General features: G+C 42.1%; 4 protein-coding genes across 6 annotated transcripts in view; 1 reads left to right on the forward strand and 3 right to left on the reverse strand.

Moving 5' to 3' along the window:
• The window catches only part of LOC129722490 (uncharacterized), a 193,203-nt gene that overhangs the window by 128,311 nt on the left and 38,963 nt on the right, over positions 1-25,929 (reverse strand). The window lies entirely within an intron of this gene.
• Positions 1,922-3,340, reverse strand: LOC129719878 (uncharacterized). Its single transcript, XM_055671294.1, has one exon. The coding sequence runs from the start codon at positions 3,338-3,340 to the stop codon at positions 1,922-1,924; it is 1,419 nt and encodes a 472-aa protein (XP_055527269.1).
• On the reverse strand, positions 7,290-8,159 carry LOC129719879 (uncharacterized). The gene has a single exon (XM_055671295.1). The coding sequence runs from the start codon at positions 8,157-8,159 to the stop codon at positions 7,290-7,292; it is 870 nt and encodes a 289-aa protein (XP_055527270.1).
• Positions 12,832-13,701, forward strand: LOC129719880 (uncharacterized). The gene has a single exon (XM_055671296.1). It carries the CDS (start codon positions 12,832-12,834, stop codon positions 13,699-13,701), a length of 870 nt encoding a protein of 289 aa, XP_055527271.1.

A 25,929-nucleotide genomic window follows, 5' to 3' on the forward strand; every position in this document is an offset into this window, starting at 1 on the left:
GCCTCAGAAGAAACTTTTGCTTTAAAACCACAAAATCACATCAAAAAGCTAATGTCCGCCTAAATTGCGTTACTGTACCACTGTGCAATGAGTTTAGTTACCTTTTTCACCACAAGAGGGGGTGTCCCCTATGCGTCTTCTCGAAATTATATGAGGAATTCGAGAGTGAACTATATTGGTATTATAAGATATTTGCAGAAACTAAACGTAGCCACCGGTTTCATAAACAGAGTCACGAGTCTTAGCACAAATTTGAGTATCACAGCCAAAAAACAAATAGTACACCGAGAACTACGCCGCAACGACTATCCAGTCACCCTCATCAACCGTATATTTCATCGATGCACCACAGCAAAGCTCCCAGCAGAAAACACCAACGGCACCACCTAAGAACCGATCCAGCTTACGTACATTTCCCTGCCATATATCTCACACCTCAGCGAAAAAATCGCAAAGACACTGATGGAAGATTATGCCAACGTAAAACCCGCATATCGCAACCAAAACACGATGAAACAATGTTTCACTAGAGTAAAAGATCCTGTCGAAACAATGTCCCAGCACAACGTCATCTACCAGATACCATGCAGCAACTGTGACGGCAAGTATATTGGCATGACACGCAACACCCTGAAATCCAGAATCTACGGCCACAAATCCAATATGAACAAACTCGATCGACTTATAGAGTCAGGTCATACATACACAGACCAAGCAGTGGTAGAGTTAGGAAATAAAACAGCCATCTTAGAACACTGCATCCACCACCAACACCGCTTCACATTAGCAGAAACCAAAATATTAGACCGTACTCTGAACCCACAAACGCTCCCACTTTTGGAGTGTTTCCACATCAGCAACACCGCTCATACCGTTAACCACCGAACAGACGTCGATGGAATCAATTGCACATATGCAGGACTTTTACACCAAGTGAAAGCAACACAAGAACGAAGACAAGCCACCAAAACCTTACAGCCAACCAATAGACTCACCAACAACTCTCCGAGAAAAATACATGCTGCGCTATTCTCACCAAAGCTTTACCGGTTTAAGTTAAAGCTCACACACAAGGGCTAAACAGTCAGTGAGTGGAATCAAACATAAAAAAGTGATAACGAAAATCGAAGAAAAATTGCCGATAGAAAACGTTGAATAACAATAGTAGAATGGTAGGAGTGAAAAAAACAACTAATAATTAACAGTTTAAACAAAAATCCCCCTTTCCCTTCAGCTCAAAATACCCTAGTTGATTAATTCTGATTACACAAACCCGCAAAGCTCATGCGCTAAACAAAAAACGATACCTTTGTAAGTGAACGATAGACCACAATGATTTTAGAATATTGTTAAATAAACCCATCTATTTTAGTATTCCTTTGAAAAAGGCCGCAACCAACGGCCGAAACGTCGGATGTGAAGAAAATATTCGTTTTGATCTACTGAGACTGTAAATTTTTACGAAGTAATAAAAAAATGGTAACTAAAATTATCATGTTATACAAATCTTGTATATTTCAGGCTTTCAACGGTATATTAACTATTGAAATCGGAACAGCTGTTGTTGAGGTTCACAGGAAATAAAACAATGGCGACTCCGGTTTCGACAGCGTATATTATAGCTTCAACTATGAAATTTATAAACTATAATTTTAAACATTATTTGATTATTTCGTAACTTACAATTCGGTTTGCCTTTTATTTTTATTACTTCACTGCTTTACAACTTTTCAAACTTTATTTTATTTACTTAACTTCTCTTAATTTAACGTCCATCCACGTTGACTGCTGGATCAAGAAGACTTGATCGAAGCCGACCAACGGTCAGCTAAGGCTCATGATCGTGGCGTCTGTCAGTTGAACTGGCACGTCGCTTGATCAGGCGACGCGACGCCTCGAGTACTAAAAGTAGCTAGGGTGGTCAGCTGGGCGTTTTCTGCGTCAACAGTCTCCCCGGGTGTAGTCTGGAGTCATCTAGAGCTTCACCTCTCTTCTTCACGTCCAGCAACGCCAACCGTGACACAGGTCGCACTGGAGTTTTACCACCGATCTTCACAACGGCCCGGCGACCTCGATCATCTCGATTTCGGATTATCCGTAAAATTCGCCCGGGTTCCCATCCGTTTCGTACCGTGGGGTCTGCAACCATCACCAGATCCCCTGGCTCCAGCTCTCGCGTTTCGTCAAACCATCTTGGTTGCCGACGAATCACCGGTAAGTACTCTAATAGCCATCGTTTCCAAAAAACATCCAGCTTGCGCTGAATCTGATCCCAGGACTTTCCTAGGACTTGTCGTCGAGCCAGCTCATCGGAGTGGATTTTATCGTTCATTTCATCTGTTTGTCGATTAACCACGTTCGAAGCCAGCAAAAGAAAATGGTTCGGAGTAAGTGTCTCTGATTCCTCAGAATCGAGCGGTAAATATGTCAGTGGTCTAGAGTTTACGAGTCTTTCAGCCTCCACGACCAGTGTTTGCAACCCCTCGTCGTCAAGCTTCCCCTCGACGTAAGCATCACCCATTGCTGCTTTAACCGATTGCACAAGGCGCTCCCACGCACCTTCCATGTGGGGAGCTCCCAGTGGAATGAAATTCCATTTGGTGATACTAGTAAACGGTTCGGGTAGTCCCTGGCTTATCTGATGCTGTAGCACACGGTTGGCTTCTTGGAAGTTGATCCCATTATCGCTGAAAAATTCAGCAGGCGATCCACGACGACCAACAAATCTCCGAACACAGGAAATGCAGGATTCGGTCGACAATGTATAAGCAATCTCTAAGTCAACTGCTCTCACCGTCAAGCAGGTGAAAAGAGCCACCCACCGTTTCACATTTGACCTCCCCATTTTCACCATTTGTGGTCCAAAATAGTCTACGCCCGTGTATCTAAAGGCTTTCTCATGATGTGCCAGACGCGCTTTTGGAAGTGGAGCCATCAGGGGAACCATCGGTTTTGCTCGACGAACCTTGCAGAGTTGACAGTCACGAAAGACTTTCTTGACTACTATGCGCAGCCGAGGAATGGTATAGAGCTGACGAATTTCGTTGGTTACTGTTTCAGCGTTACCATGATGATAGTCGCGATGATACCGATCCACTAGAAGCTCTGTTATTTGATGTTTCCTTGGTAGGATTATAGGATGACGCACATCATAAGACACCTTTGCTGCCCCAATCCGACCTTGCACGCGCAACACACCTTTTTCATCCAAAATGGGTACCAATTTGTAAATAGAACTGTCTTTTCCAAAGGTTTTTTGATTAGGTTTGCTCGGCGCTTCGAATAACAAAGCAGCAATCCCATCTTGGTAAGTTTCGCGTTGCGCTTGTTTAATAATCATCGTTTCTGCTGCTCGAAGCTCCGACTGCTGTAGTTGCCCAATTATTTTGGTTGTTTTTTCGAAGCATTATGACTGAAGCGTAGTGCATATGCAGCTGCTCGCAGCATCCTGTTCCAATTCGAAAACCGGCCAACGTTTATAATTGGCTCCTCTGAGTAGTGGTGTAAGATGCGTAAGATGCTCGCATTTCTTCTTTTGTGTCAGCAACGGGTTCTTTGGTCCTTCTAACCACTTACTGCACTGATTGAAGTACGGCCCGCTGCCCCATTTTGTTGCTTCGTCCGCCGGGTTGCATTTCGACGGTACCCACCGCCAATCACTGGATACCGTGTGCTCCAGAATTTCGCCCACTCGGCATGAAACAAACTGCCTATAGTTGCGCGGATCTGCTTTTATCCAGGCTAATGCCGTTCTAGAGTCGGTCCAATATACTATGTTGGTGACAGGAACATCGTGATTGTCTCGGACGAATTTCGACCATCGAACTCCCAAAACACATCCTTGTAGCTCCAATCTGGGAATCGACCAGGGCTTCAACGGAGCTACTTTAGATTCTGCAACTATCAAACTGCACTGAGGATCGCCGTCTCGATCATAGGTTCGTAGATATGGCACACGCATACGCCACCTCACTTGCGTCAACGAAAACATGCACCTCGGAATTCACGTAGGTTTTCCCAGTAGCTTGAGGGAAATAGCATCTTTGGATTCGAATATTCACGATGTAACCAATCATCTGTATCCACCGCTGCCACTTTTCGAAAATACCATCGCCGACTTGCTCGTCCCATTCAGTTCCTGCTCGCCACAGATCCTGAATGAGTGTTTTGCCATGAATGATGAATGGCAAAAGAAGACCCAGCGGGTCAAACAGCGTCATAACGCACCGTAGCACCTGCCTCTTTGTTGGCCGAGTGGTTGTTCGAATCAGCGGTTGCATCTCTTCCGTCATCTGGGTGCAGAAGCTTAGTTCATCAATTAACGGACTCCAAAGCATGCCTAATACTCTTTCACTTTTCATCCCATCGTCTAGGTTCAGCCATTCATTTGTTTCCGACTGCACTTCACATAATTGCTCCAAAACTAATTTTCTGTTCGATCGCCAGTTGTGCAGCTTGAATCCTGCTTCACCGTGTACGTATCTAACGTCATTAGCTACTTTTGCTGCCTCCTCTTCCGAGTCAAAGCTCGCTAAATAATCGTCGACGTAGTGGTCATTTAGTATCGCCCTTGACGCCTTCGGATAGAGCTCGGCGTGCTGCGTTGCGTTCAAGTTTTTTACAAACTGTGCGGATGCCGGCGAGCAGCTACTACCGAAAGTGGCCACATCCATCAGATAAATGGTAGGTTTTTCCGAGGGATGGCTGCACCATAAAAACGTTGAGAGTGTTTGTCTTCATCTTTAATCAAAATTTGATGAAACATTTCTTGGATGTCCGATGTAACTGCCACTCCGTATCAACGGAAACGAAACAGGACGGCCGGGAGAGACGAAAGTTGGTCCGGACCTTTCAGTAACGCACTGTTCAGCGACACATCATCGACCTTTGCTGCAGCATCCCAGATGATCCGGACTTTCCCTGGTTTTTTAGGACTTGTCACAGCTCCAACGGGCAGATACCACACCCTTCGCGGATCAGCAGCATTCAATTCTGCTTTCGATGCCTTGTGTGCGTATCTCTTCGCCTCATATTCCAGGATTTGTTATATAGGTTGTTTTTCAACGCCGGGTCACGATTCATTCGTCGCTCTAGGCATTCTAAGCGACGTTCAGCCATTGTATAGCTGTCCAGGAATTCTATGTCATCTTCTCTCCATAATAATCCCGTTTCAAAACGTTTATCCTTTCGTCTAGTGGTGGCTTCCATAATGGAAAGCGCTCTTTGATCTGCCTCCGACAGGGCAATTTCACACTGACTCGCACCTGTTGCTTCAATGGCGAAAAATTGTTTCACCGAATCATTGAGTTCCTCATTGCACGTACACTTGCTCACGTACAGGCTGTGAGGCTCTTTTTCGTTGTTTCCACGTTGACCGTAGATGCACCACCCCAATCTGGTTTTCACTGCTATTGGACCAGTTCCGTCACCTTCCTTCACCTTCAATGGTACCGCTAATCGTAGATTGTCGATGCCGATAAGTATTTGGGGCTTAACGTTCTGGTAGCTTCGAAGAGGGACGTCCTTCAAATAACCATACTGTTTTGCTGCCTCATCTGCCTGAAAACTTTGGCTGGGTAAACAGAGACTTTCTACCCTCCTGGCGTTCACGAGTTTGTGTCGTTTTTCCTGCCCCATGCCGCTAATCTAATGAGGAATCCTGTGTGACGTCTTTTCCATGCGTGAGGTGTTACCTGTCCAACGCAGGCACAAAGGTTGTGGCGTTCCTTTTACTTCAAGCGATGCCGCCAATGCGCTGTCGACTAGCGTTAGATTTGAGCCTTCGTCGAGAAAGGCGTAGGTTTCGATGGTGGCATTGGTCCCGTGAACAACGACCGGATTTATTCTAAACAAGATCGGCGATGTCGGCAAACGATGAGTGTGATTTTCTGCTATTTGTGTGAACGATGTCGGTGCTTTCGGGGGGCCTCGAACAGACAACACAAGTATTGACAACCTTCTATTTCGCAGCTTTTCCGATTACGACATCCTCGGCGTCCATGGTTGAACAAACAGTTCTGACAAAGTCCTAACGAACGAATCCTTCTCCATCGGTCGTCGACATCCAACGCTTTAATCGCGACACAGTCGTGCACTCGATGTCCACTCTTAGCGCAGTGGGCACAATCAACTTGTTTCGATGTTTCCCTCGGTTCATTCGCTATCTCAGAGGATTTTTTCAGACCTTCCACAACATGAGTGTTCAAAAAGCTCTTATTTTTCTGTCGATCACGAACGCTACTTTTCCTAATATCGGGCTCGAAGCCTACTACACTGGATGCGTCCTGTACGATTGACGCCATATAGTCACCAAAGGTTCTTAGGTCAACGTATTGTAACCTACGCTTGTATCCGGCCCACATCATTCTTTGGACTGCTGGAAGTTTAGCAACGAGCTCTTGCAAAAGCGACGGATTCGATAGATAGGCGTGTTCAGTCGCTGCTTCTATGTGATCGCATAAAGCTTGCACCGCCATACCGAAGTCAATCAAACCTTCCAACCGGTCGGACCTTGGAGCAGGAATTTCTCTCACCTTACATAACAGGAAATCAGTAACTCTGGACGTCCAAATCGCGTTCTGAGGGTATCGATCACTTGAGAGACTGCTGCTGGCAATACTAATCGGCTGCGCACCGCTTCTAAGGCTGGTCCAGATAAGCTCTTTTGTAGACGAAGCATATTTTCCCCATCTGTAAAACCGCACGCGTCTATTGTGTAGTTATAGTTCGATATAAAAATAGGCCAATCGGCGGGATAACCGGAAAACCGAGGAAGCTCCTTAGCCAGGGACTGCCGTGCTGCTAGCTGTGTAGGACAACCGAAGGCACGAGAGTAATTCACTTGTCTTTAAAGCGTGTTTTGTAACGAACGAGGGGGAAATGTTTGATTCTATCCCGGCGATAGCATAGGGTTATAACGAGTTTGTTGTCCGATAATATTTTGTTCGAAGTGTAACTCCGACGGAGGTAAGTAATTGATTTCACCCGGGCGCGCGTTTGAAACTCGCTGCTGCTCGCGGGGATTGTGTTGAGTATTAAAATATCCTGGGCACGCATCAATTTGCGGGTGCCTACGAATATTATTATCGTTTTTGGTCGTGGGGCAATAATCATAGTCTAATACATTTTTATTATTGTTTGAGACTTGACATTTACCTGCAGGTTGAACATGGCTGTTGTGCCTATCGGCGAAAGTAATGGCTTCACTTACCGGCTGACCAGTTTGGCTTACCGGATTCCTCGATGAGTCGAAAGAGCGAAGCACCTCGACTTCGTTGGGTTGGCTGTGTTCAGCGGGGAAACGGAACTGTTGGTAGTGTCCTTTCCGTCTTCGGGATTGCCCCAGTTGGCTTCTGCCAACAAGGCTTATTCACTGCTGCCTTCACGCTCGCTGGGTTTAATGAGCTGGACTCTTCCGTATGCTGGAATGATTCGCGGTTGTTACCTCCGGGCTGGAACTTCTCTAGCATTTTTCGGCGGCTCTCGAGCTGAGCTTGTAACTCAGACAGTTGCTCAGGTGTTGGTGTAGCGCGGGCCTCACATAGTTCCACATGATCCTTCAGCTTGATTAATGCTTTTCGACGTTCATCCATTCCCGACAGAGATCTCGAAACGGGTCGGCTTAGAACTGCGAGGGGAATTGAAACCATCGGTGGCAGAATAGATCTGGGTGTTTCCAATGGCATCGGTGAACGACGATCAGATGCAACGCGTGGCGCTGCTGGGGGAGTACAAGTCGCTGTGGCGTTATGGCACTCGTCGCGCTCGAAAATTTCACTGCATTGGCTGCGCGTTTCGTTCCCCTCTACAGCATTAGCAATCAACTTCTGCTGCTCATCTAAATGACGACGTTGTAATTCCAACTCCACACGTGCTCGTTCTAACCTCTGTTTCTCAACTAGGTTACTCAAGTCGATAGAAAATGTCGAGCTTGCGCGACTGGACTTGCTCATCAGCGAGATAGTTTCACCAGCTTCCATGGCATTACATTTGCCGCACGCCCAAGAACGGTTCGTTACGTCGTCCCTCACTCCCGCGCATGTGAAATGCTGCCAGCAATCACATTGGTCACACTGGACCATATCCTCTGCATCGTCAGGACGCTGGCAAGCTCTACAGTTGGCATCTTTATTTGGTTGCTCTCCATGTGCTGACGCCATTTTGTCCACAATGGAAACGAATTTTGAAGATTGTTGAGGTTCGCAGGAAATAAGACAATGGCGACTCCGGTTTCGACAGCGTATATTATAGCTTCAACTATGAAATTTATAAACTTTAATTTTAAACATTATTTGAATATTTCGTAACTTACAATTCGGTTTGCCTTTTATTTTTATTACTTCACTGCTTTACAACTTTTCAAACTTGATTTTATTTACTTAACTTCTTTTAATTTAACGTCCATCCACGTTGACTGCTGGATCAAGAAGACTTGATCGAAGCCGACCAACGGTCAGCTAAGGCTCATGATCGTGGCGTCTGTCAGTTGAACTGGCGCGTCGCTTGATCAGGCGACGCAACGCCTCGAGTACTAAAAGTAGCTAGGGTGGTCAGCTGGGTGTTTTCTGCGTCAACAGTTGTTTAAGTGCTATTAGCATCTAAAATCTTCCATTCCGCCAACCAAAAACGTTACATGTTTAATCCAGTTTTCACAGAATGTACCTTAGTATTGTGAAAAAAGACGTAGTCCCACGTCAAAAAAAATAAAAATCTATTTTCGCGTTTTCCCGCCTTTTACTCCAAGAACAACGACATTAGATTACTATGATTGCAGGCTATGAGCGGTAGGCAAGCTGTTGTAGCGTCGTTGTCGAGGCATCGTTGTTTAGTAAACAAGCACCTGTTAATGATTCACATATAATGTGAAATTCGTTTTCGCTGCCTACTACACATTTTACAGCGGTAGAGAAAAGTGTAGTTTTGATGTAGCACGAAAGCCAAAAACGAATAAATTTAGTGCAAAAGAGCTATAGCGTGGTAGCACTACTGCAAAAACAAACTCGAAATGCATGTAAATACTCTCAACGTGGCTTTGATTCCATTTAAGAGCATATGCTTGATTTATACAATACAATCACATTCTTGGTTTATTTAAGCAAAGTTGCAAATAATCGTCTTATGCATCAGTTTACTAAAAAAATAAAACAAGAATAACACTACAAATGCGATGATTTGATTTACCATTGCTCGGATCTAAGCAATCTGTGCAATTTTCTCTAAAATGCACACTATCTTAGATCATATTTGCTCATGCTGCAATGATTATGTTAGCCGGTAAAAGGAACGTGTAGTTTTTGCTCCTCAAAAAGCATTGATTTTTGTTTATGTTTCATTAAATAGTCACTATAGCATTCCTACAAATCTCTGGATTCACAATTAGTTGTTGAATGTTGAATTGGAAACAATAATGTTGCAAAGTTTCAATTGCACTGTGCCGAAGCGGCAGGTCTGCCTCAAAAAACAGATGAAGTGTTAATGTCACTGAAGCGAAAATTTCGAAGTTTCGGGTATCTCGATGTTACTTACCAACTTACCGTTTCATTTCAACGTCTGTATGTACCTTCGCGCCTCGCAGTTAAACATGCGTGTTGCATTACAAAACTATCAATCAACTGTAATGTTTTCGAAGCAGTTGTTAGATACAGGGAATCGAGAAATCTATGTTGACATTTAAATCGGCTATTTAACATTCCCTGCGGATTTTCGTCAGCTGACAGATTTTGTGGTTGAACTCATCAAAAAAATGTTCCCGAAAATCGCGCAAAACTATGAAAACCATCTCTGGTTAAGCGAACGTGCGATTTTGACGCCAAAAATAAGGATGTAGATGAGTTGAACATCATAATTCAAGGTAAAATTAACGGCCTACATTCCTGAAAATCGGTGGATTCTGTCTCTAACCAAGACGACGTTGTGAGTTATCCTACCGAACTTTTGAATTCACTAGAATCGCCCAGCCTATCCCCTCACAATTTGCGGTTGAAGATTGGATCGGTAATTATAATGTTGCGGAATATCAATCAACCTCGACTGGGCAATGGCACCAGGCTTGTGGTAAAAAAAGCTAATGGCAAATGTCATTGAAGCAACAATTCTGACAGGAAACTACAAAGGAGAAGTCGCATAAATCCCGTGTGTCACAGTTATTCCTACCGACTTGCCGTTCAAATTTAAACGTCTGCGTCTCGCATTCGCGACCCAAGGATAGTCACTGACAATTTATGGCATAAACCTCGAGTATTCATGCTTCTCACATGGACAGCTCTATGTCGCATGTTTACGTGTCGGAAGAAACTCAGCATTATATATATTAACTCCAGAAGGAAGGACGAAAAATAACGTTTTCCACCAGGCTTTGCGATAACTCTATATATATATAAATATATATATATATATATATATATATATATACTCAGCATTATATATATTAACTCCAGAAGGAAGGACGAAAAATAACGTTTTCCACCAGGCTTTGCGATAACTCTATATATATATATATATATATATATATATATATATATATATATATATATATATATATATATATATATATATATATATATATATATATATATATATATATATATATATATATATATATTTATATATATATATATATATAGAGTTATCGCAAAGCCTGGTGGAAAACGTTATTTTTCGTCCTTCCTTCTGGAGTTAATATATATAATGCTGAGTTTCTTCCGACACGTAAACATGCGACATAGAGCTGTCCATGTGAGAAGCATGAATACTCGAGGTTTATGCCATAAATTGTCAGTGACTATCCTTGGGTCGCGAATGCGAGACGCAGACGTTTAAATTTGAACGGCAAGTCGGTAGGAATAACTGTGACACACGGGATTTATGCGACTTCTCCTTTGTAGTTTCCTGTCAGAATTGTTGCTTCAATGACATTTGCCATTAGCTTTTTTTACCACAAGCCTGGTGCCATTGCCCAGTCGAGGTTGATTGATATTCCGCAACATTATAATTACCGATCCAATCTTCAACCGCAAATTGTGAGGGGATAGGCTGGGCGATTCTAGTGAATTCAAAAGTTCGGTAGGATAACTCACAACGTCGTCTTGGTTAGAGACAGAATCCACCGATTTTCAGGAATGTAGTTGGCCGTTAATTTAACCTTGAATTATGATGTTCAACTCATCTAAATCCTTATTTTTGGCGTCAAAATCGCACGTTCGCTTAACCAGAGATGGTTTTCATAGTTTTGCGCGATTTTCGGGAACATTTTTTTGATGAGTTCAACCACAAAATCTGTCAGCTGACAAAAATCCGCAGGGAATGTTAAATAGCCGATTTAAATGTCAACATAGATTTCTCGATTCCCTGTATCTAACAACTGCTTCAAAAACATTACAGTTGATTGATAGTTTTGTAATGCAACACGCATGTTTAACTGCGAGGCGCGAAGGTACATACAGACGTTGAAATGAAACGGTAAGTTGGTAAGTAACATCGAGATACCCGAAACTTCGAAATTTTCGCTTCAGTGACATTAACACTTCATCTGTTTTTTGAGGCAGACCTGCCGCTTCAGCACAGTGCAATTGAAACTTTGCAACATTATTGTTTTCAATTCAACATTCAACAACTAATTGTGAATCCAGAGATTTGTAGGAATGCTATAGTGACTATTTAATGAAACATAAACAAAAATCAATGCTTTTTGAGGAGCAAAAACTACACGTTCCTTTTACCGGCTAACATAATCATTGCAGCATGAGCAAATATGATCTAAGATAGTGTGCATTTTAGAGAAAATTGCAAAGATTGCTTAGATCCGAGCAATGGAAAATCAAATCATCGCATTTGTAGTGTTATTCTTGTTTTATTTTTTTAGTAAACTGATGCATAAGACGATTATTTGCAACTTTGCTTAAATAAACCAAGAATGTGATTGTATTGTATAAATCAAGCATATGCTCTTAAATGGAATCAAAGCCACGTTGAGAGTATTTACATGCATTTCGAGTTTGTTTTTGCAGTAGTGCTACCACGCTATAGCTCTTTTGCACTAAATTTATTCGTTTTTGGCTTTCGTGCTACATCAAAACTACACTTTTCTCTACCGCTGTAAAATGTGTAGTAGGCAGCGAAAACGAATTTCACATTATATGTGAATCATTAACAGGTGCTTGTTTACTAAACAACGATGCCTCGACAACGACGCTACAACAGCTTGCCTACCGCTCATAGCCTGCAATCATAGTAATCTAATGTCGTTGTTCTTGGAGTAAAAGGCGGGAAAACGCGAAAATAGATTTTTATTTTTTTTGACGTGGGACTACGTCTTTTTTCACAATACTAAGGTACATTCTGTGAAAACTGGATTAAACATGTAACGTTTTTGGTTGGCGGAATGGAAGATTTTAGATGCTAATAGCACTTAAACAACTGTTGACGCAGAAAACACCCAGCTGACCACCCTAGCTACTTTTAGTACTCGAGGCGTTGCGTCGCCTGATCAAGCGACGCGCCAGTTCAACTGACAGACGCCACGATCATGAGCCTTAGCTGACCGTTGGTCGGCTTCGATCAAGTCTTCTTGATCCAGCAGTCAACGTGGATGGACGTTAAATTAAAAGAAGTTAAGTAAATAAAATCAAGTTTGAAAAGTTGTAAAGCAGTGAAGTAATAAAAATAAAAGGCAAACCGAATTGTAAGTTACGAAATATTCAAATAATGTTTAAAATTAAAGTTTATAAATTTCATAGTTGAAGCTATAATATACGCTGTCGAAACCGGAGTCGCCATTGTTTTATTTCCTGCGAACCTCAACAATCTTCAAAATTCGTTTCCATTGTGGACAAAATGGCGTCAGCACATGGGGAGCAACCAAATAAAGATGCCAACTGTAGAGCTTGCCAGCGTCCTGACGATGCAGAGGATATGGTCCAGTGTGACCAATGTGATTGCTGGCAGCATTTCACATGCGCGGGAGTGAGGGACGACGTAACGAACCGTTCTTGGGCGTGCGGCAAATGTAATGCCATGGAAGCTGGTGAAACTATCTCGCTGATGAGCAAGTCCAGTCGCGCAAGCTCAACATTTTCTATCGACTTGAGTAACCTAGTTGAGAAACAGAGGTTAGAACGAGCACGTGTGGAGTTGGAATTACAACGTCGTCATTTAGATGAGCAGCAGAAGTTGATTGCTAATGCTGTAGAGGGGAACGAAACGCGCAGCCAATGCAGTGAAATTTTCGAGCGCGACGAGTGCCATAACGCCACAGCGACTTGTACTCCCCCAGCAGCGCCACGCGTTGCATCTGATCGTCGTTCACCGATGCCATTGGAAACACCCAGATCTATTCTGCCACCGATGGTTTCAATTCCCCTCGCAGTTCTAAGCCGACCCGTTTCGAGATCTCTGTCGGGAATGGATGAACGTCGAAAAGCATTAATCAAGCTGAAGGATCAGGTGGAACTATGTGAGGCCCGCGCTACACCAACACCTGAGCAACTGTCTGAGTTACAAGCTCAGCTCGAGAGCTGCCGAAAAATGCTAGAGAAGTTCCAGCCCGGAGGTAACAACCGCGAATCATTCCAGCATACGGAAGAGTCCAGCTCATTAAACCCAGCGAGCGTGAAGGCAGCAGTGAATAAGCCTTGTTGGCAGAAGCCAACTGGGGCAATCCCGAAGACGGACAGGACACTACCAACAGTTCCGTTTCCCCGCTGAACACAGCCAACCCAACGAAGTCGAGGTGCTTCGCTCTTTCGACTCATCGAGGAATCCGGTAAGCCAAACTGGTCAGCCGGTAAGTGAAGCCATTACTTTCGCCGATAGGCACAACAGCCATGTTCAACCTGCAGGTAAATGTCAAGTCTCAAACAATAATAAAAACGTATTAGACTATGATTATTGCCCCACGACCAAAAACGATAATAATATTCGTAGGCACCCGCAAATTGATGCGTGCCCAGGATATTTTAATACTCAACACAATCCCCGCGAGCAGCAGCGAGTTTCACACGCGCGCCCGGGTGAAATCAATTACTTACCTCCGTCGGAGTTACACTTCGAACAAAATATTATCGGACAACAAACTCGTTATAACCCTATGCTATCGCCGGGATAGAATCAAACATTTCCCCCTCGTTCGTTACAAAATACGCTTTAAAGACAAGTGAATTACTCTCGTGCCTTCGGTTGTCCTACACAGCTAGCAGCACGGCAGTCCCTGGCTAAGGAGCTTCCTCGGTTTTCCGGTTATCCCGCCGATTGGCCGATTTTTATATCGAACTATAACTACACAATAGACGCGTGCGGTTTTACAGATGGGGAAAATATGCTTCGTCTACAAAAGAGCTTATCTGGACCAGCCTTAGAAGCGGTGCGCAGCCGATTAGTATTGCCAGCAGCAGTCTCTCAAGTGATCGATACCCTCAGAACGCGATTTGGACGTCCAGAGTTACTGATTTCCTGTTATGTAAGGTGAGAGAAATTCCTGCTCCAAGGTCCGACCGGTTGGAAGGTTTGATTGACTTCGGTATGGCGGTGCAAGCTTTATGCGATCACATAGAAGCAGCGAATGAACACGCCTATCTATCGAATCCGTCGCTTTTGCAAGAGCTCGTTGCTAAACTTCCAGCAGTCCAAAGAATGATGTGGGCCGGATACAAGCGTAGGTTACAATACGTTGACCTAAGAACCTTTGGTGACTATATGGCGTCGATCGTACAGGACGCATCCAGTGTAGTAGGCTTCGAGCCCGATATTAGGAAAAGTAGCGTTCGTGATCGACAGAAAAATAAGAGCTTTTTGAACACTCATGTTGTGGAAGGTCTGAAAAAATCCTCTGAGATAGCGAATGAACCGAGGGAAACATCGAAACAAGTTGATTGTGCCCACTGCGCTAAGAGTGGACATCGAGTGCACGACTGTGTCGCGATTAAAGCGTTGGATGTCGACGACCGATGGAGAAGGATTCGTTCGTTAGGACTTTGTCAGAACTGTTTGTTCAACCATGGACGCCGAGGATGTCGTAATCGGAAAAGCTGCGAAATAGAAGGTTGTCAATACTTGTGTTGTCTGTTCGAGGCCCCCCGAAAGCACCGACATCGTTCACACAAATAGCAGAAAATCACACTCATCGTTTGCCGACATCGCCGATCTTGTTTAGAATAAATCCGGTCGTTGTTCACGGGACCAATGCCACCATCGAAACCTACGCCTTTCTCGACGAAGGCTCAAATCTAACGCTAGTCGACAGCGCATTGGCGGCATCGCTTGAAGTAAAAGGAACGCCACAACCTTTGTGCCTGCGTTGGACAGGTAACACCTCACGCATGGAAAAGACGTCACACAGGATTCCTCATTAGATTAGCGGCATGGGGCAGGAAAAACGACACAAACTCGTGAACGCCAGGAGGGTAGAAAGTCTCTGTTTACCCAGCCAAAGTTTTCAGGCAGATGAGGCAGCAAAACAGTATGGTTATTTGAAGGACGTCCCTCTTCGAAGCTACCAGAACGTTAAGCCCCAAATACTTATCGGCATCGAAAATCTACGATTAGCGGTACCATTGAAGGTGAAGGAAGGTGACGGAACTGGTCCAATAGCAGTGAAAACCAGATTGGGGTGGTGCATCTACGGTCAACGTGGAAACAACGAAAAAGAGCCTCACAGCCTGTACGTGAGCAAGTGTACGTGCAATGAGGAACTCAATGATTCGGTGAAACAATTTTTCGCCATTGAAGCAACAGGTGCGAGTCAGTGTGAAATTGCCCTGTCGGAGGCAGATCAAAGAGCGCTTTCCATTATGGAAGCCACCACTAGACGAAAGGATAAACGTTTTGAAACGGGATTATTATGGAGAGAAGATGACATAGAATTCCTGGACAGCTATACAATGGCTGAACGTCGCTTAGAATGCCTAGAGCGACGAATGAATCGTGACCCGGCGTTGAAAAACAACCTATATAACAAATCCTGGAATATGAGGCGAAGAGATACGCACACAAGGCATCGAAAGCAGAATTGAATGCTGCTGATCCGCGAAGGGTGTGGTATCTGCCCGTTGGAGCTGTGACAAGTCCTAAAAAACCAGGGAAAGTCCGGATCATCTGGGATGCTGCAGCAAAGGTAGATGGTGTGTCGCTGAACAGTGCGTTACTGAAAGGTCCGGACCAACTTTCGTCTCTCCCGGCCGTCCTGTTTCGTTTCCGTCGATACGGAGTGGCAGTTACATCGGACATCCAAGAAATGTTTCATCAAATTTTGATTAAAGATGAAGACAAACACTCTCAACGTTTTTATGGTGCAGCCATCCCTCGGAAAAACCTACCATTTATCTGATGGATGTGGCCACTTTCGGTAGTAGCTGCTCGCCGGCATCCGCACAGTTTGTAAAAAACTTGAACGCAACGCAGCACGCCGAGCTCTATCCGAAGGCGTCAAGGGCGATACTAAATGACCACTACGTCGACGATTATTTAGCGAGCTTTGACTCGGAAGAGGAGGCAGCAAAAGTAGCTAATGACGTTAGATACGTACACGGTGAAGCAGGATTCAAGCTGCACAACTGGCGATCGAACAGAAAATTAGTTTTGGAGCAATTATGTGAAGTGCAGTCGGAAACAAATGAATGGCTGAACCTAGACGATGGGATGAAAAGTGAAAGAGTATTAGGCATGCTTTGGAGTCCGTTAACTGATGAACTAAGCTTCTGCACCCAGATGACGGAAGAGATGCAACCGCTGATTCGAACAACCACTCGGCCAACAAAGAGGCAGGTGCTACGGTGCGTTATGACGCTGTTTGACCCGCTGGGTCTTCTTTTGCCATTCATCATTCATGGCAAAACACTCATTCAGGATCTGTGGCGAGCAGGAACTGAATGGGACGAGCAAGTCGGCGATGGTATTTTCGAAAAGTGGCAGCGGTGGATACAGATGATTGGTTACATCGTGAATATTCGAATCCAAAGATGCTATTTCCCTCAAGCTACTGGGAAAACCTACGTGAATTCCGAGGTGCATGTTTTCGTTGACGCAAGTGAGGTGGCGTATGCGTGTGCCGTATCTACGAACCTATGATCGAGACGGCGATCCTCAGTGCAGTTTGATAGTTGCAGAATCTAAAGTAGCTCCGTTGAAGCCCTGGTCGATTCCCAGATTGGAGCTACAAGGATGTGTTTTGGGAGTTCGATGGTCGAAATTCGTCCGAGACAATCACGATGTTCCTGTCACCAACATAGTATATTGGACCGACTCTAGAACGGCATTAGCCTGGATAAAAGCAGATCCGCGCAACTATAGGCAGTTTGTTTCATGCCGAGTGGGCGAAATTCTGGAGCACACGGTATCCAGTGATTGGCGGTGGGTACCGTCGAAATGCAACCCGGCGGACGAAGCAACAAAATGGGGCAGCGAGCCGTACTTCGATCAGTGCAGTAAGTGGTTAGAAGGACCAAAGAACCCGTTGCTGACACAAAAGAAGAAATGCGAGCATCGATCTTACACCACTACTCAGAGGAGCCAATTATAAACGTTGGCCGGTTTTCGAATTGAAACAGGATGCTGCGAGCAGCTGCATATGCACTACGCTTCAGTCATAATGCTTCGAAAAAACAACCAAAATAATTGGGCAACTACAGCATTGGGTTCTTCGAGCAGCAGAAACGATGATTATTAAACAAGCGCAACGCGAAACTTACCAAGATGGGATTGCTGCTTTGTTATTCGAAGCGCCGAGCAAACCTAATCAAAAAACCTTTGGAAAAGACAGTTCTATTTACCAATTGGTACCCATTTTGGATGAAAAAGGTGTGTTGCGCGAGCAAGGTCGGATTGGGGCAGCAAAGGTGTCTTATGATGTGCGTCATCCTATAATCCTACCAAGAAAACATCAAATAACAGAGCTTCTAGTGGATTGGTATCATCGCGACTATCATCATGGTAACGCTCAAACAGTAACCAACGAAATTCGTCAGCTCTATACCATTCCTCGGCTGCGCATAGTAGTCAAGAAAGTCTTTCGTGACTGTCAACTCTGCAAGGTTCGTCGAGCAAAACCGATGGTTCCCCTGATGGCTCCACTTCCAAAAGCGCGTCTGGCACATCATGAGAAAGCCTTTAGATACACGGGCGTAGACTATTTTGGACCACAAATGGTGAAAATGGGGAGGTCAAATGTGAAACGGTGGGTGGCTCTTTTCACCTGCTTGACGGTGAGAGCAGTTGACTTAGAGATTGCTTATACATTGTCGACCGAATCCTGCATTTCCTGTGTTCGGAGATTTGTTGGTCGTCGTGGATCGCCTGCTGAATTTTTCAGCGATAATGGGATCAACTTCCAAGAAGCCAACCGTGTGCTACAGCATCAGATAAGCCAGGGACTAGCCGAAACGTTTACTAGTATCAACACCAAATGGAATTTCATTCCACTGGGAGCTCCCCACATGGAAGGTGCGTGGGAGCGCCTTGTGCAATCGGTTAAAGCAGCAATGGGTGATGCTTACGTCGAGGGGAAGCTTGACGACGAGGGGTTGCAAACACTGGTCGTGGAGGCTGAAAGACTCGTAAACTCTAGACCACTGACATATTTACCGCTCGATTCTGAAGAATCAGAGACACTTACTCCGAACCATTTTCTTTTGCTGGCTCCGAACGTGGTAAATCGACAAACAGATGAAATGAACGATAAAATCCACTCCGATGAGCTGGCTCGACGACAAGTCCTAGGAAAGTCCTGGGATCAGATTCAGCGCAAGCTGGATGTTTTTTGGAAACGATGGCTATTTGAGTACATACCGGTGATTCGTCGGCAACCAAGATGGTTTGACGAAACGCGAGAGCTGGAGCCAGGGGATCTGGTGATGGTTGCAGACCCCACGGTACGAAACGGATGGGAACGCGGGCGAATTTTACGGATAATCCGAAATCGAGATGGTCGAGGTCGCCGGGCCGTTGTGAAGATCGGTGGTAAAACTCCAGTGCGACCTGTGTCACGGTTGGCGTTGCTGGACGTGAAGAAGAGAGGTGAAGCTCTAGATGACTCCACCCGGGGAGACTGTTGACGCAGAAAACGCCCAGCTGACCACCCTAGCTACTTTTAGTACTCGAGGCGTCGCGTCGCCTGATCAAGCGACGCGCCAGTTCAACTGACAGACGCCACGATCATGAGCCTTAGCTGACCGTTGGTCGGCTTCGATCAAGTCTTCTTGATCCAGCAGTCAACGTGGATGGACGTTAAATTAAGAGAAGTTAAGTAAATAAAATAAAGTTTGAAAAGTTGTAAAGCAGTGAAGTAATAAAAATAAAAGGCGAACCGAATTGTAAGTTACGAAATAATCAAATAATGTTTAAAATTATAGTTTATAAATTTCATAGTTGAAGCTATAATATACGCTGTCGAAACCGGAGTCGCCATTGTTTTATTTCCTGTGAACCTCAACAACAGCTGTTCCGATTTCAATAGTTAATATACCGTTGAAAACCTGAAATATACAAGATTTGTATAACATGATAATTTCAGTTACCATTTTTTTATTACTTCGTAAAAATTTACAGTCTCAGTAGATCAAAACGAATATTTTCTTCACATCCGACGTTTCGGCCGTTGGTTGCGGCCTTTTTCAAAGGAATACTAAAATAGATGGGTTTATTTAACAATATTCTAAAATCATTGTGGTCTATCGTTCACTTACAAAGGTATCGTTTTTTGTTTAGCGCATGAGCTTTGCGGGTTTGTGTAATCAGAATTAATCAACTAGGGTATTTTGAGCTGAAGGGAAAGGGGGATTTTTGTTTAAACTGTTAATTATTAGTTGTTTTTTTCACTCCTACCATTCTACTATTGTTATTCAACGTTTTCTATCGGCAATTTTTCTTCGATTTTCGTTATCACTTTTTTATGTTTGATTCCACTCACTGACTGTTTAGCCCTTGTGTGTGAGCTTTAACTTAAACCGGTAAAGCTTTGGTGGGAATAGCGCAGCAAGTATTTTTCTCGGAGAGTTGTTGGTGAGTCTATTGGTTGAGACTATGGTTGTTAATGGTGTTTGTGTGTGTGGTTGTGTTTGGCTGTAAGGTTTTGGTGGCTTGTCTTCGTTCTTGTGTTGCTTTCACTTGGTGTAAAAGTCCTGCATATGTGCAATTGATTCCATCGACGTCTGTTCGGTGGTTAACGGTATGAGCGGTGTTGCTGATGTGGAAACACTCCAAAAGTGGGAGCGTTTGTGGGTTCAGAGTACGGTCTAATATTTTGGTTTCTGCTAATGTGAAGCGGTGTTGGTGGTGGATGCAGTGTTCTAAGATGGCTGTTTTATTTCCTAACTCTACCACTGCTTGGTCTGTGTATGTATGACCTGACTCTATAAGTCGATCGAGTTTGTTCATATTGGATTTGTGGCCGTAGATTCTGGATTTCAGGGTGTTGCGTGTCATGCCAATATACTTGCCGTCACAGTTGCTGCATGGTATCTGGTAGATGACGTTGTGCTGGGACATTGTTTCGACAGGATCCTTTACTCTAGTGAAACATTGTTTCATCGTGTTTTGGTTGCGATATGCGGGTTTTACGTTGGCATAATCTTCCATCAGTGTCTTTGCGATTTTTTCGCTGAGGTGTGAGATATATGGCAGGGAAATGTACGTAAGCTGGATCGGTTCTTAGGTGGTGCCGTTGGTGTTTTCTGCTAGGAGCTTTGCTGTGGTGCATCGATGAAATATACGGTTGATGAGGGTGACTGGATAGTCGTTGCGGCGTAGTTCTCGGTGTACTATTTGTTTTTTGGCTGTGATACTCAAATTTGTGCTAAGACTGGTGACTCTGTTTATGAAACCGGTGGCTACGTTTAGTTTCTGTTTTAATGGATGGAATGAGTTAAAGTTCAGTAATCTTCCTGAGGCAATCGGTTTGCTGTACCATTCTGTTGCCATTTTTTGATTTTCATGTCGTGTGATCATAGTGTCAAGGAAAGGGAGGTGTTTGTCTTGCTCTATTTCAACGGTGAATTGCAAGTTTTGGTTATAGCTGTTGAAGTTTGATGTTTAGCGTAGATGTAACTTTGTCTGCTGGTTGTGTCAGGAAAAAATCGTCGACATAATTTTTCATGTATGGGATTGGAAAATCTATTTTCCTAATCGTGGTTTCTATAAGTGTGTTTAGTACCATATCAGCGAGAACAGCTACCAACATTCCACCAGAAACTCTGACTTTAATCAGCCTTGGACCTAAATGTGGTCCCCGTGGCTCTGTGGTTAGCGATGTCGGTCGGCTAGCTCTCCCACACGGTTGTGATATCGGGTTCGATTCCCGATCGAGTCGAGGATCTTTTCGAGCTGGAAATTTTCTCGACTCAGCACTGGGGCACGGTGTATCGTTGTACTTATCCTACACATGCAAAATGTGCCAAAAAAAAACAATATCGATAACGAAATCTCTCAACTAATCTAGTTGATCGAGACTGCTATTAGCCCCAAGGCTAAGCGTGCGATATTGTTTTTTTGTTGTAAGTGAACGATAGACCACAATGATTTTAGAATATTGTTGAATACACCCATCTATTTTAGTATTCCTTTGAAAAAGGCCGCAACCAACGGCCGAAACGTTGGATGTGAAGAAAATATTCGTTTTGATCTACTGAGACTGCAAAGCCGAAAATCCAAAACCTGAAATCACAAACAGTCGCCGCGAAAAAGCTTCGTAAAAATTGTGTAAAAGTTTGAAGGTTGAATATCCACATCCATTTTTCATACGATTGGTATATTTCCCTAACGCAGACTTCAGAAATATAGACGAAATTATTTCACGCATTCAGTCATTGCCAGCAATGCCAGCCAATTGGCATTGCATTCATCACTTAATGTAAGCGACAAAGAAAGAAAGCAGGAATGCTTCCACGTGATTGGTTTTTCCCCCAATCACCCAAGTTCCCCACACTAAGTGACGCTATAACAGGACATTCCGTGTTGAGAGAAGATCGTTCCCTGGTCGACCGTTGGACCATTGGAAGCCGTTGGAAGGGACCACTGGAAGACTTGGAAGCCGTTTGAGTGCTGCCGATAGTGTAGGTATAGTGTGTCGTATATCAAACGTGTGTGTCTGAGTAGCGTGTGGGTGTGTGAATAGCGTGTGTATGTGTGAGTGGCGTGTATGTGTGTGTATGTATAAGTATGTGTAAGTAACGTGTGTGTGTGTGTGTGGAAGTAGCGTGGGCAGGGTTGCCACATTTAAATCTGTGTTTTCCCTTGAAAAAATCTGAGCATCTGTATCTTGAACAAAAATATCTGTAAAAAAAATCTGTATTGTTTACACATAAAGAACTTTGTATTTTTTAAGTTTTTTATGGTACATAAACAACATTTTTAGCTTAAAACGTGTGAGGAGTTGAAAATATGTTCAATTTGCTTAATATTTAATGAAATAAAATTTGGATTGTTTTTAAAAATTAATGTCAATTTCGAAAAATCTGTAAATCTGTACTTTTCGCCAAAAATCTGTATATCTGTATCTATAGATTCTGTATCGTTACTTCGGCCAAAGATCTGTAAAATACAGATTAATCTGTACATGTGGCATCCCTGAGCGTGGGTGTGTAAATAGCGTGGGTGTGTCTGAGTAGCGTGGGTGTTTCTGAGTAGCATTTATCCGAGGTATTTATGACAGAAGAATTGTATGGCCAACAAATTAATTATTTTTTCTATTAGTACTTCAACTGGTATTTCTATGATATTGACCATAATTTTATGCTAGTTATTTTCAGCACTGAGCTTGTTTTGCGTTTATTTGTTACATGGGACTAACCGCAATTCATATTTTTCTAATCAATTTAGCAACAAAAATCTTTTTCTTGCAATTTTTTGAGAGCACCGGGTATGTGAAAAAGTTTTTGAGGTTTAAGCAAAAAGTGATGAGAAATTACATGGGACAGTTCATGTGCGTATTAGTATTGGTATGCTTCATGGATTATTGTATATGGTATTTGTACATTTTGTGTGTTATATACTATGGCTATGGCAGAATTAAATCTTTAGACCCACCATAGTCCCACGGCAAGCCTACGTTTGTACACTCAAGCACATACCCTTAACTTTTTTAACTTTATCAGTCGATTATTCCTATTTTTATGGCTGATTAACTCGTCGGAGATCAAAACAAAACAAACACAAAAAGAATCATTCAAATCCGTTGATTCTATTTCAAGTGAAACGCCGTTTTACAGACACCAACTTATTTTTATTTAATAGACTAGTTGAACGTTCCCGGCGATGCTCGGGATTAAAAGTTTCAAAATTAGGAATCTTTTTTTTATAATTCATTGCAGTATTAGCACAACTCACTTCAAAAATATTTCACATCTTATAGGTCCATCATCACTTTAAGTACTTTAACATTCTGAGAATGCACAGAACGGAAATACCCATACAGTCATACCTCGATATAAGGCAACCTCGGTATAAGGCAACCTCGATATAACGTAACTCGATATAACGTAACTTTTACCTCGATATAACGTAACTTTTTCTAACTTCCCAAAATTAAAGTACAATTATTCTTGGTGTGTATAATGTTCCGAATAAATGTTTTGAGTAAGTTTTAAAACCAATAAGTACCGTGAAATGGGGTAAAATTGATATTTATTTTCTCGATGTTTTGTGACTGGTTATGTTTGTCTACGAAATTGTCTTAAAGGGACAAAATACAGGTTTAGATGTACTTTTAGGTGAAGAGAAATAAGTTTTTGCGCAATTCTGAGTACCCATCAAGATTTTTGCATCAATGAAAAAAAAATTTTTTTCGTGCTTCGATATAACGTAACGAAAATAAAAATAAAGTTACCTTATATCGAGGTATAACTGTATTGGATTGCATTTTGTGATTTGGGATGTTTTACAAAAACTGGAAGTCGCCATTTCGGATTTCAAAATGATGTATGGAGTTCGGAAGTTTCGAAAGTACTGAAATGGTTGGCCAAATACCACTTTAGATTATTTTCTTGAAACCAGAAGTCGTTATTTTGGAAAATGTTATGTGGGGTCATTCCAGTTCCGAATAAACCACACTTGGGTGATAACCGGATATTCGTCAATCGTTCACAGTAAAATCACTTTTTCTGTAACTTTTAGAAGAAAGAAGTCAAAGTAAGAAGAATTTAGCGTGACCATTCATGCTTAGGTCTCCTCTATAATCATATCTAAAGAGATAACATGTAGATTTTTTTAACGAAAATGTTTGTTGGTGTCCAAGGAACACGTCTGAGAAGAAGTTAACGTTTAAATCCACATGACAACGTAGAAATTAAAAAAAAGATTAAACCAATTAAAAATTCAAATGTCTCAAGATCTAGTTTTGCTAAAAGCAAAAAAGCATTTCGAATCCCGTAATGTATTACTATTCACAAAACTACGAAAACATCAGAAATGTAATTTTTTTCTGCTCGACTCGCACCAAATTAAAACATAAATTCTTCTGCAAGAGAATATTTGCAGATGTTGAAGGAACAACGAACATTTTATTGAAAAGAAATTCAATTTACAATCGAGCTTTTGCTCAAAATGTCAAAATTTTGCATGTATTATATGTATAATATATGTAAATTTTGAAAAGAGTATTTTAATGTGTTTTTCTGTATGCAGAAAATCATCTTCAAACATACGTAGTTTTTAAGGTAATGTCTCAACTTTTAGCAATAAGATATCTATTATTTTTTCTCAAATGTTTTTCCTGAACATTAACAAACATTTCAGTGAAGAACAATTACATATCATAGCTTTGAATTTCGATTAAGAGGTAAATTGAGTTCAAATATTCATGATTTTGCTTATTTAACGTAGTGTTGTGAATGATATCTAAATTTTCAGTAATCGAAAATTTGTTATTTTTACTCAAAAGTCTTTCCTGAACATAAACAAACATTTTAAGATTAAGATTTAGAGACAAATTGAGCCAAAATATTCATGATATTGCATGTTTTACTTAGTTTTGTGAATAATGTCTCTATTTTCAGTTATCAGATAACTTTTTTTCATCTCGAATGTCATTCCTGAATATCAACGAACATTTAATTGAAAGAAAAAAAAACACGTGTCATCGCTGTGAATTCTGATTTAGAGACAAATTGAGCCTAAAAAATTATGGTTTTGCATTTTTCATGTGGTTTTGTGGAAAATATTTAAATTTCAAATAATCAGATACCTATTATTTTTCCCTCAAATATCTTTACTAAACACAACGAACATTTTAGTATAGTAAAAATCACAGATCACTGCTTCAAGTTTTGATTTAGAGGCAAATCCAGCATAAAAGTCATGATTTTGCATGTTTCACGTAGTTTTGTGAATAATAGTTCGAGTTTAAGTAATCAGATACCTGTTAATTTTTTCTCAAATGACTTTCTTAAACATCAACGACCATTTGAATGAAAAACAGAATCACATGTCATCGCTTTTAATTTTGATTTGAAAACGAATTAAGTATGAAAAGTCATAATTTTGCAGGTTTTACGTAGTTTTGTGAAAAATATCTCTAGTTTTAGTGATCAGATACTAATTATTTTTCCTCAAATGTCTTTCCTGAACATTAACAAGCATTTGAGTGAAAAAAGAATCATATGTCATCGCTTTGAATTTTGATTTAGAGGCAAATTTAGCACAGAAAGTCATAGTTTTACATGTTTAACGTAGTTTTGTGAATAATATCGCAAGTTTTAGTAATTAGATACCTATTTTTTCTCAAATGTCTTTCCTGAACATCAGCGAACATTTTCATGTTAAAAAACCTACATGTCACCGCTTATTATTTTTGATTTAGAACGATTCAAAATGATGATGATTACTGTACACCTCAGAGACTCAGGGAATAATATCAATAAGATCAAGCGTTACGGAATTCCATTTATATATAGTAGAAGAAGAAGAAGATGAACTGGTATCGCACAACGATACATGTAGGTATCGATACCT

The sequence above is a fragment of the Wyeomyia smithii genome, chromosome 2, assembly GCF_029784165.1.
Source record: "Wyeomyia smithii strain HCP4-BCI-WySm-NY-G18 chromosome 2, ASM2978416v1, whole genome shotgun sequence".
Lineage (NCBI taxonomy): Eukaryota > Metazoa > Arthropoda > Insecta > Diptera > Culicidae > Wyeomyia > Wyeomyia smithii.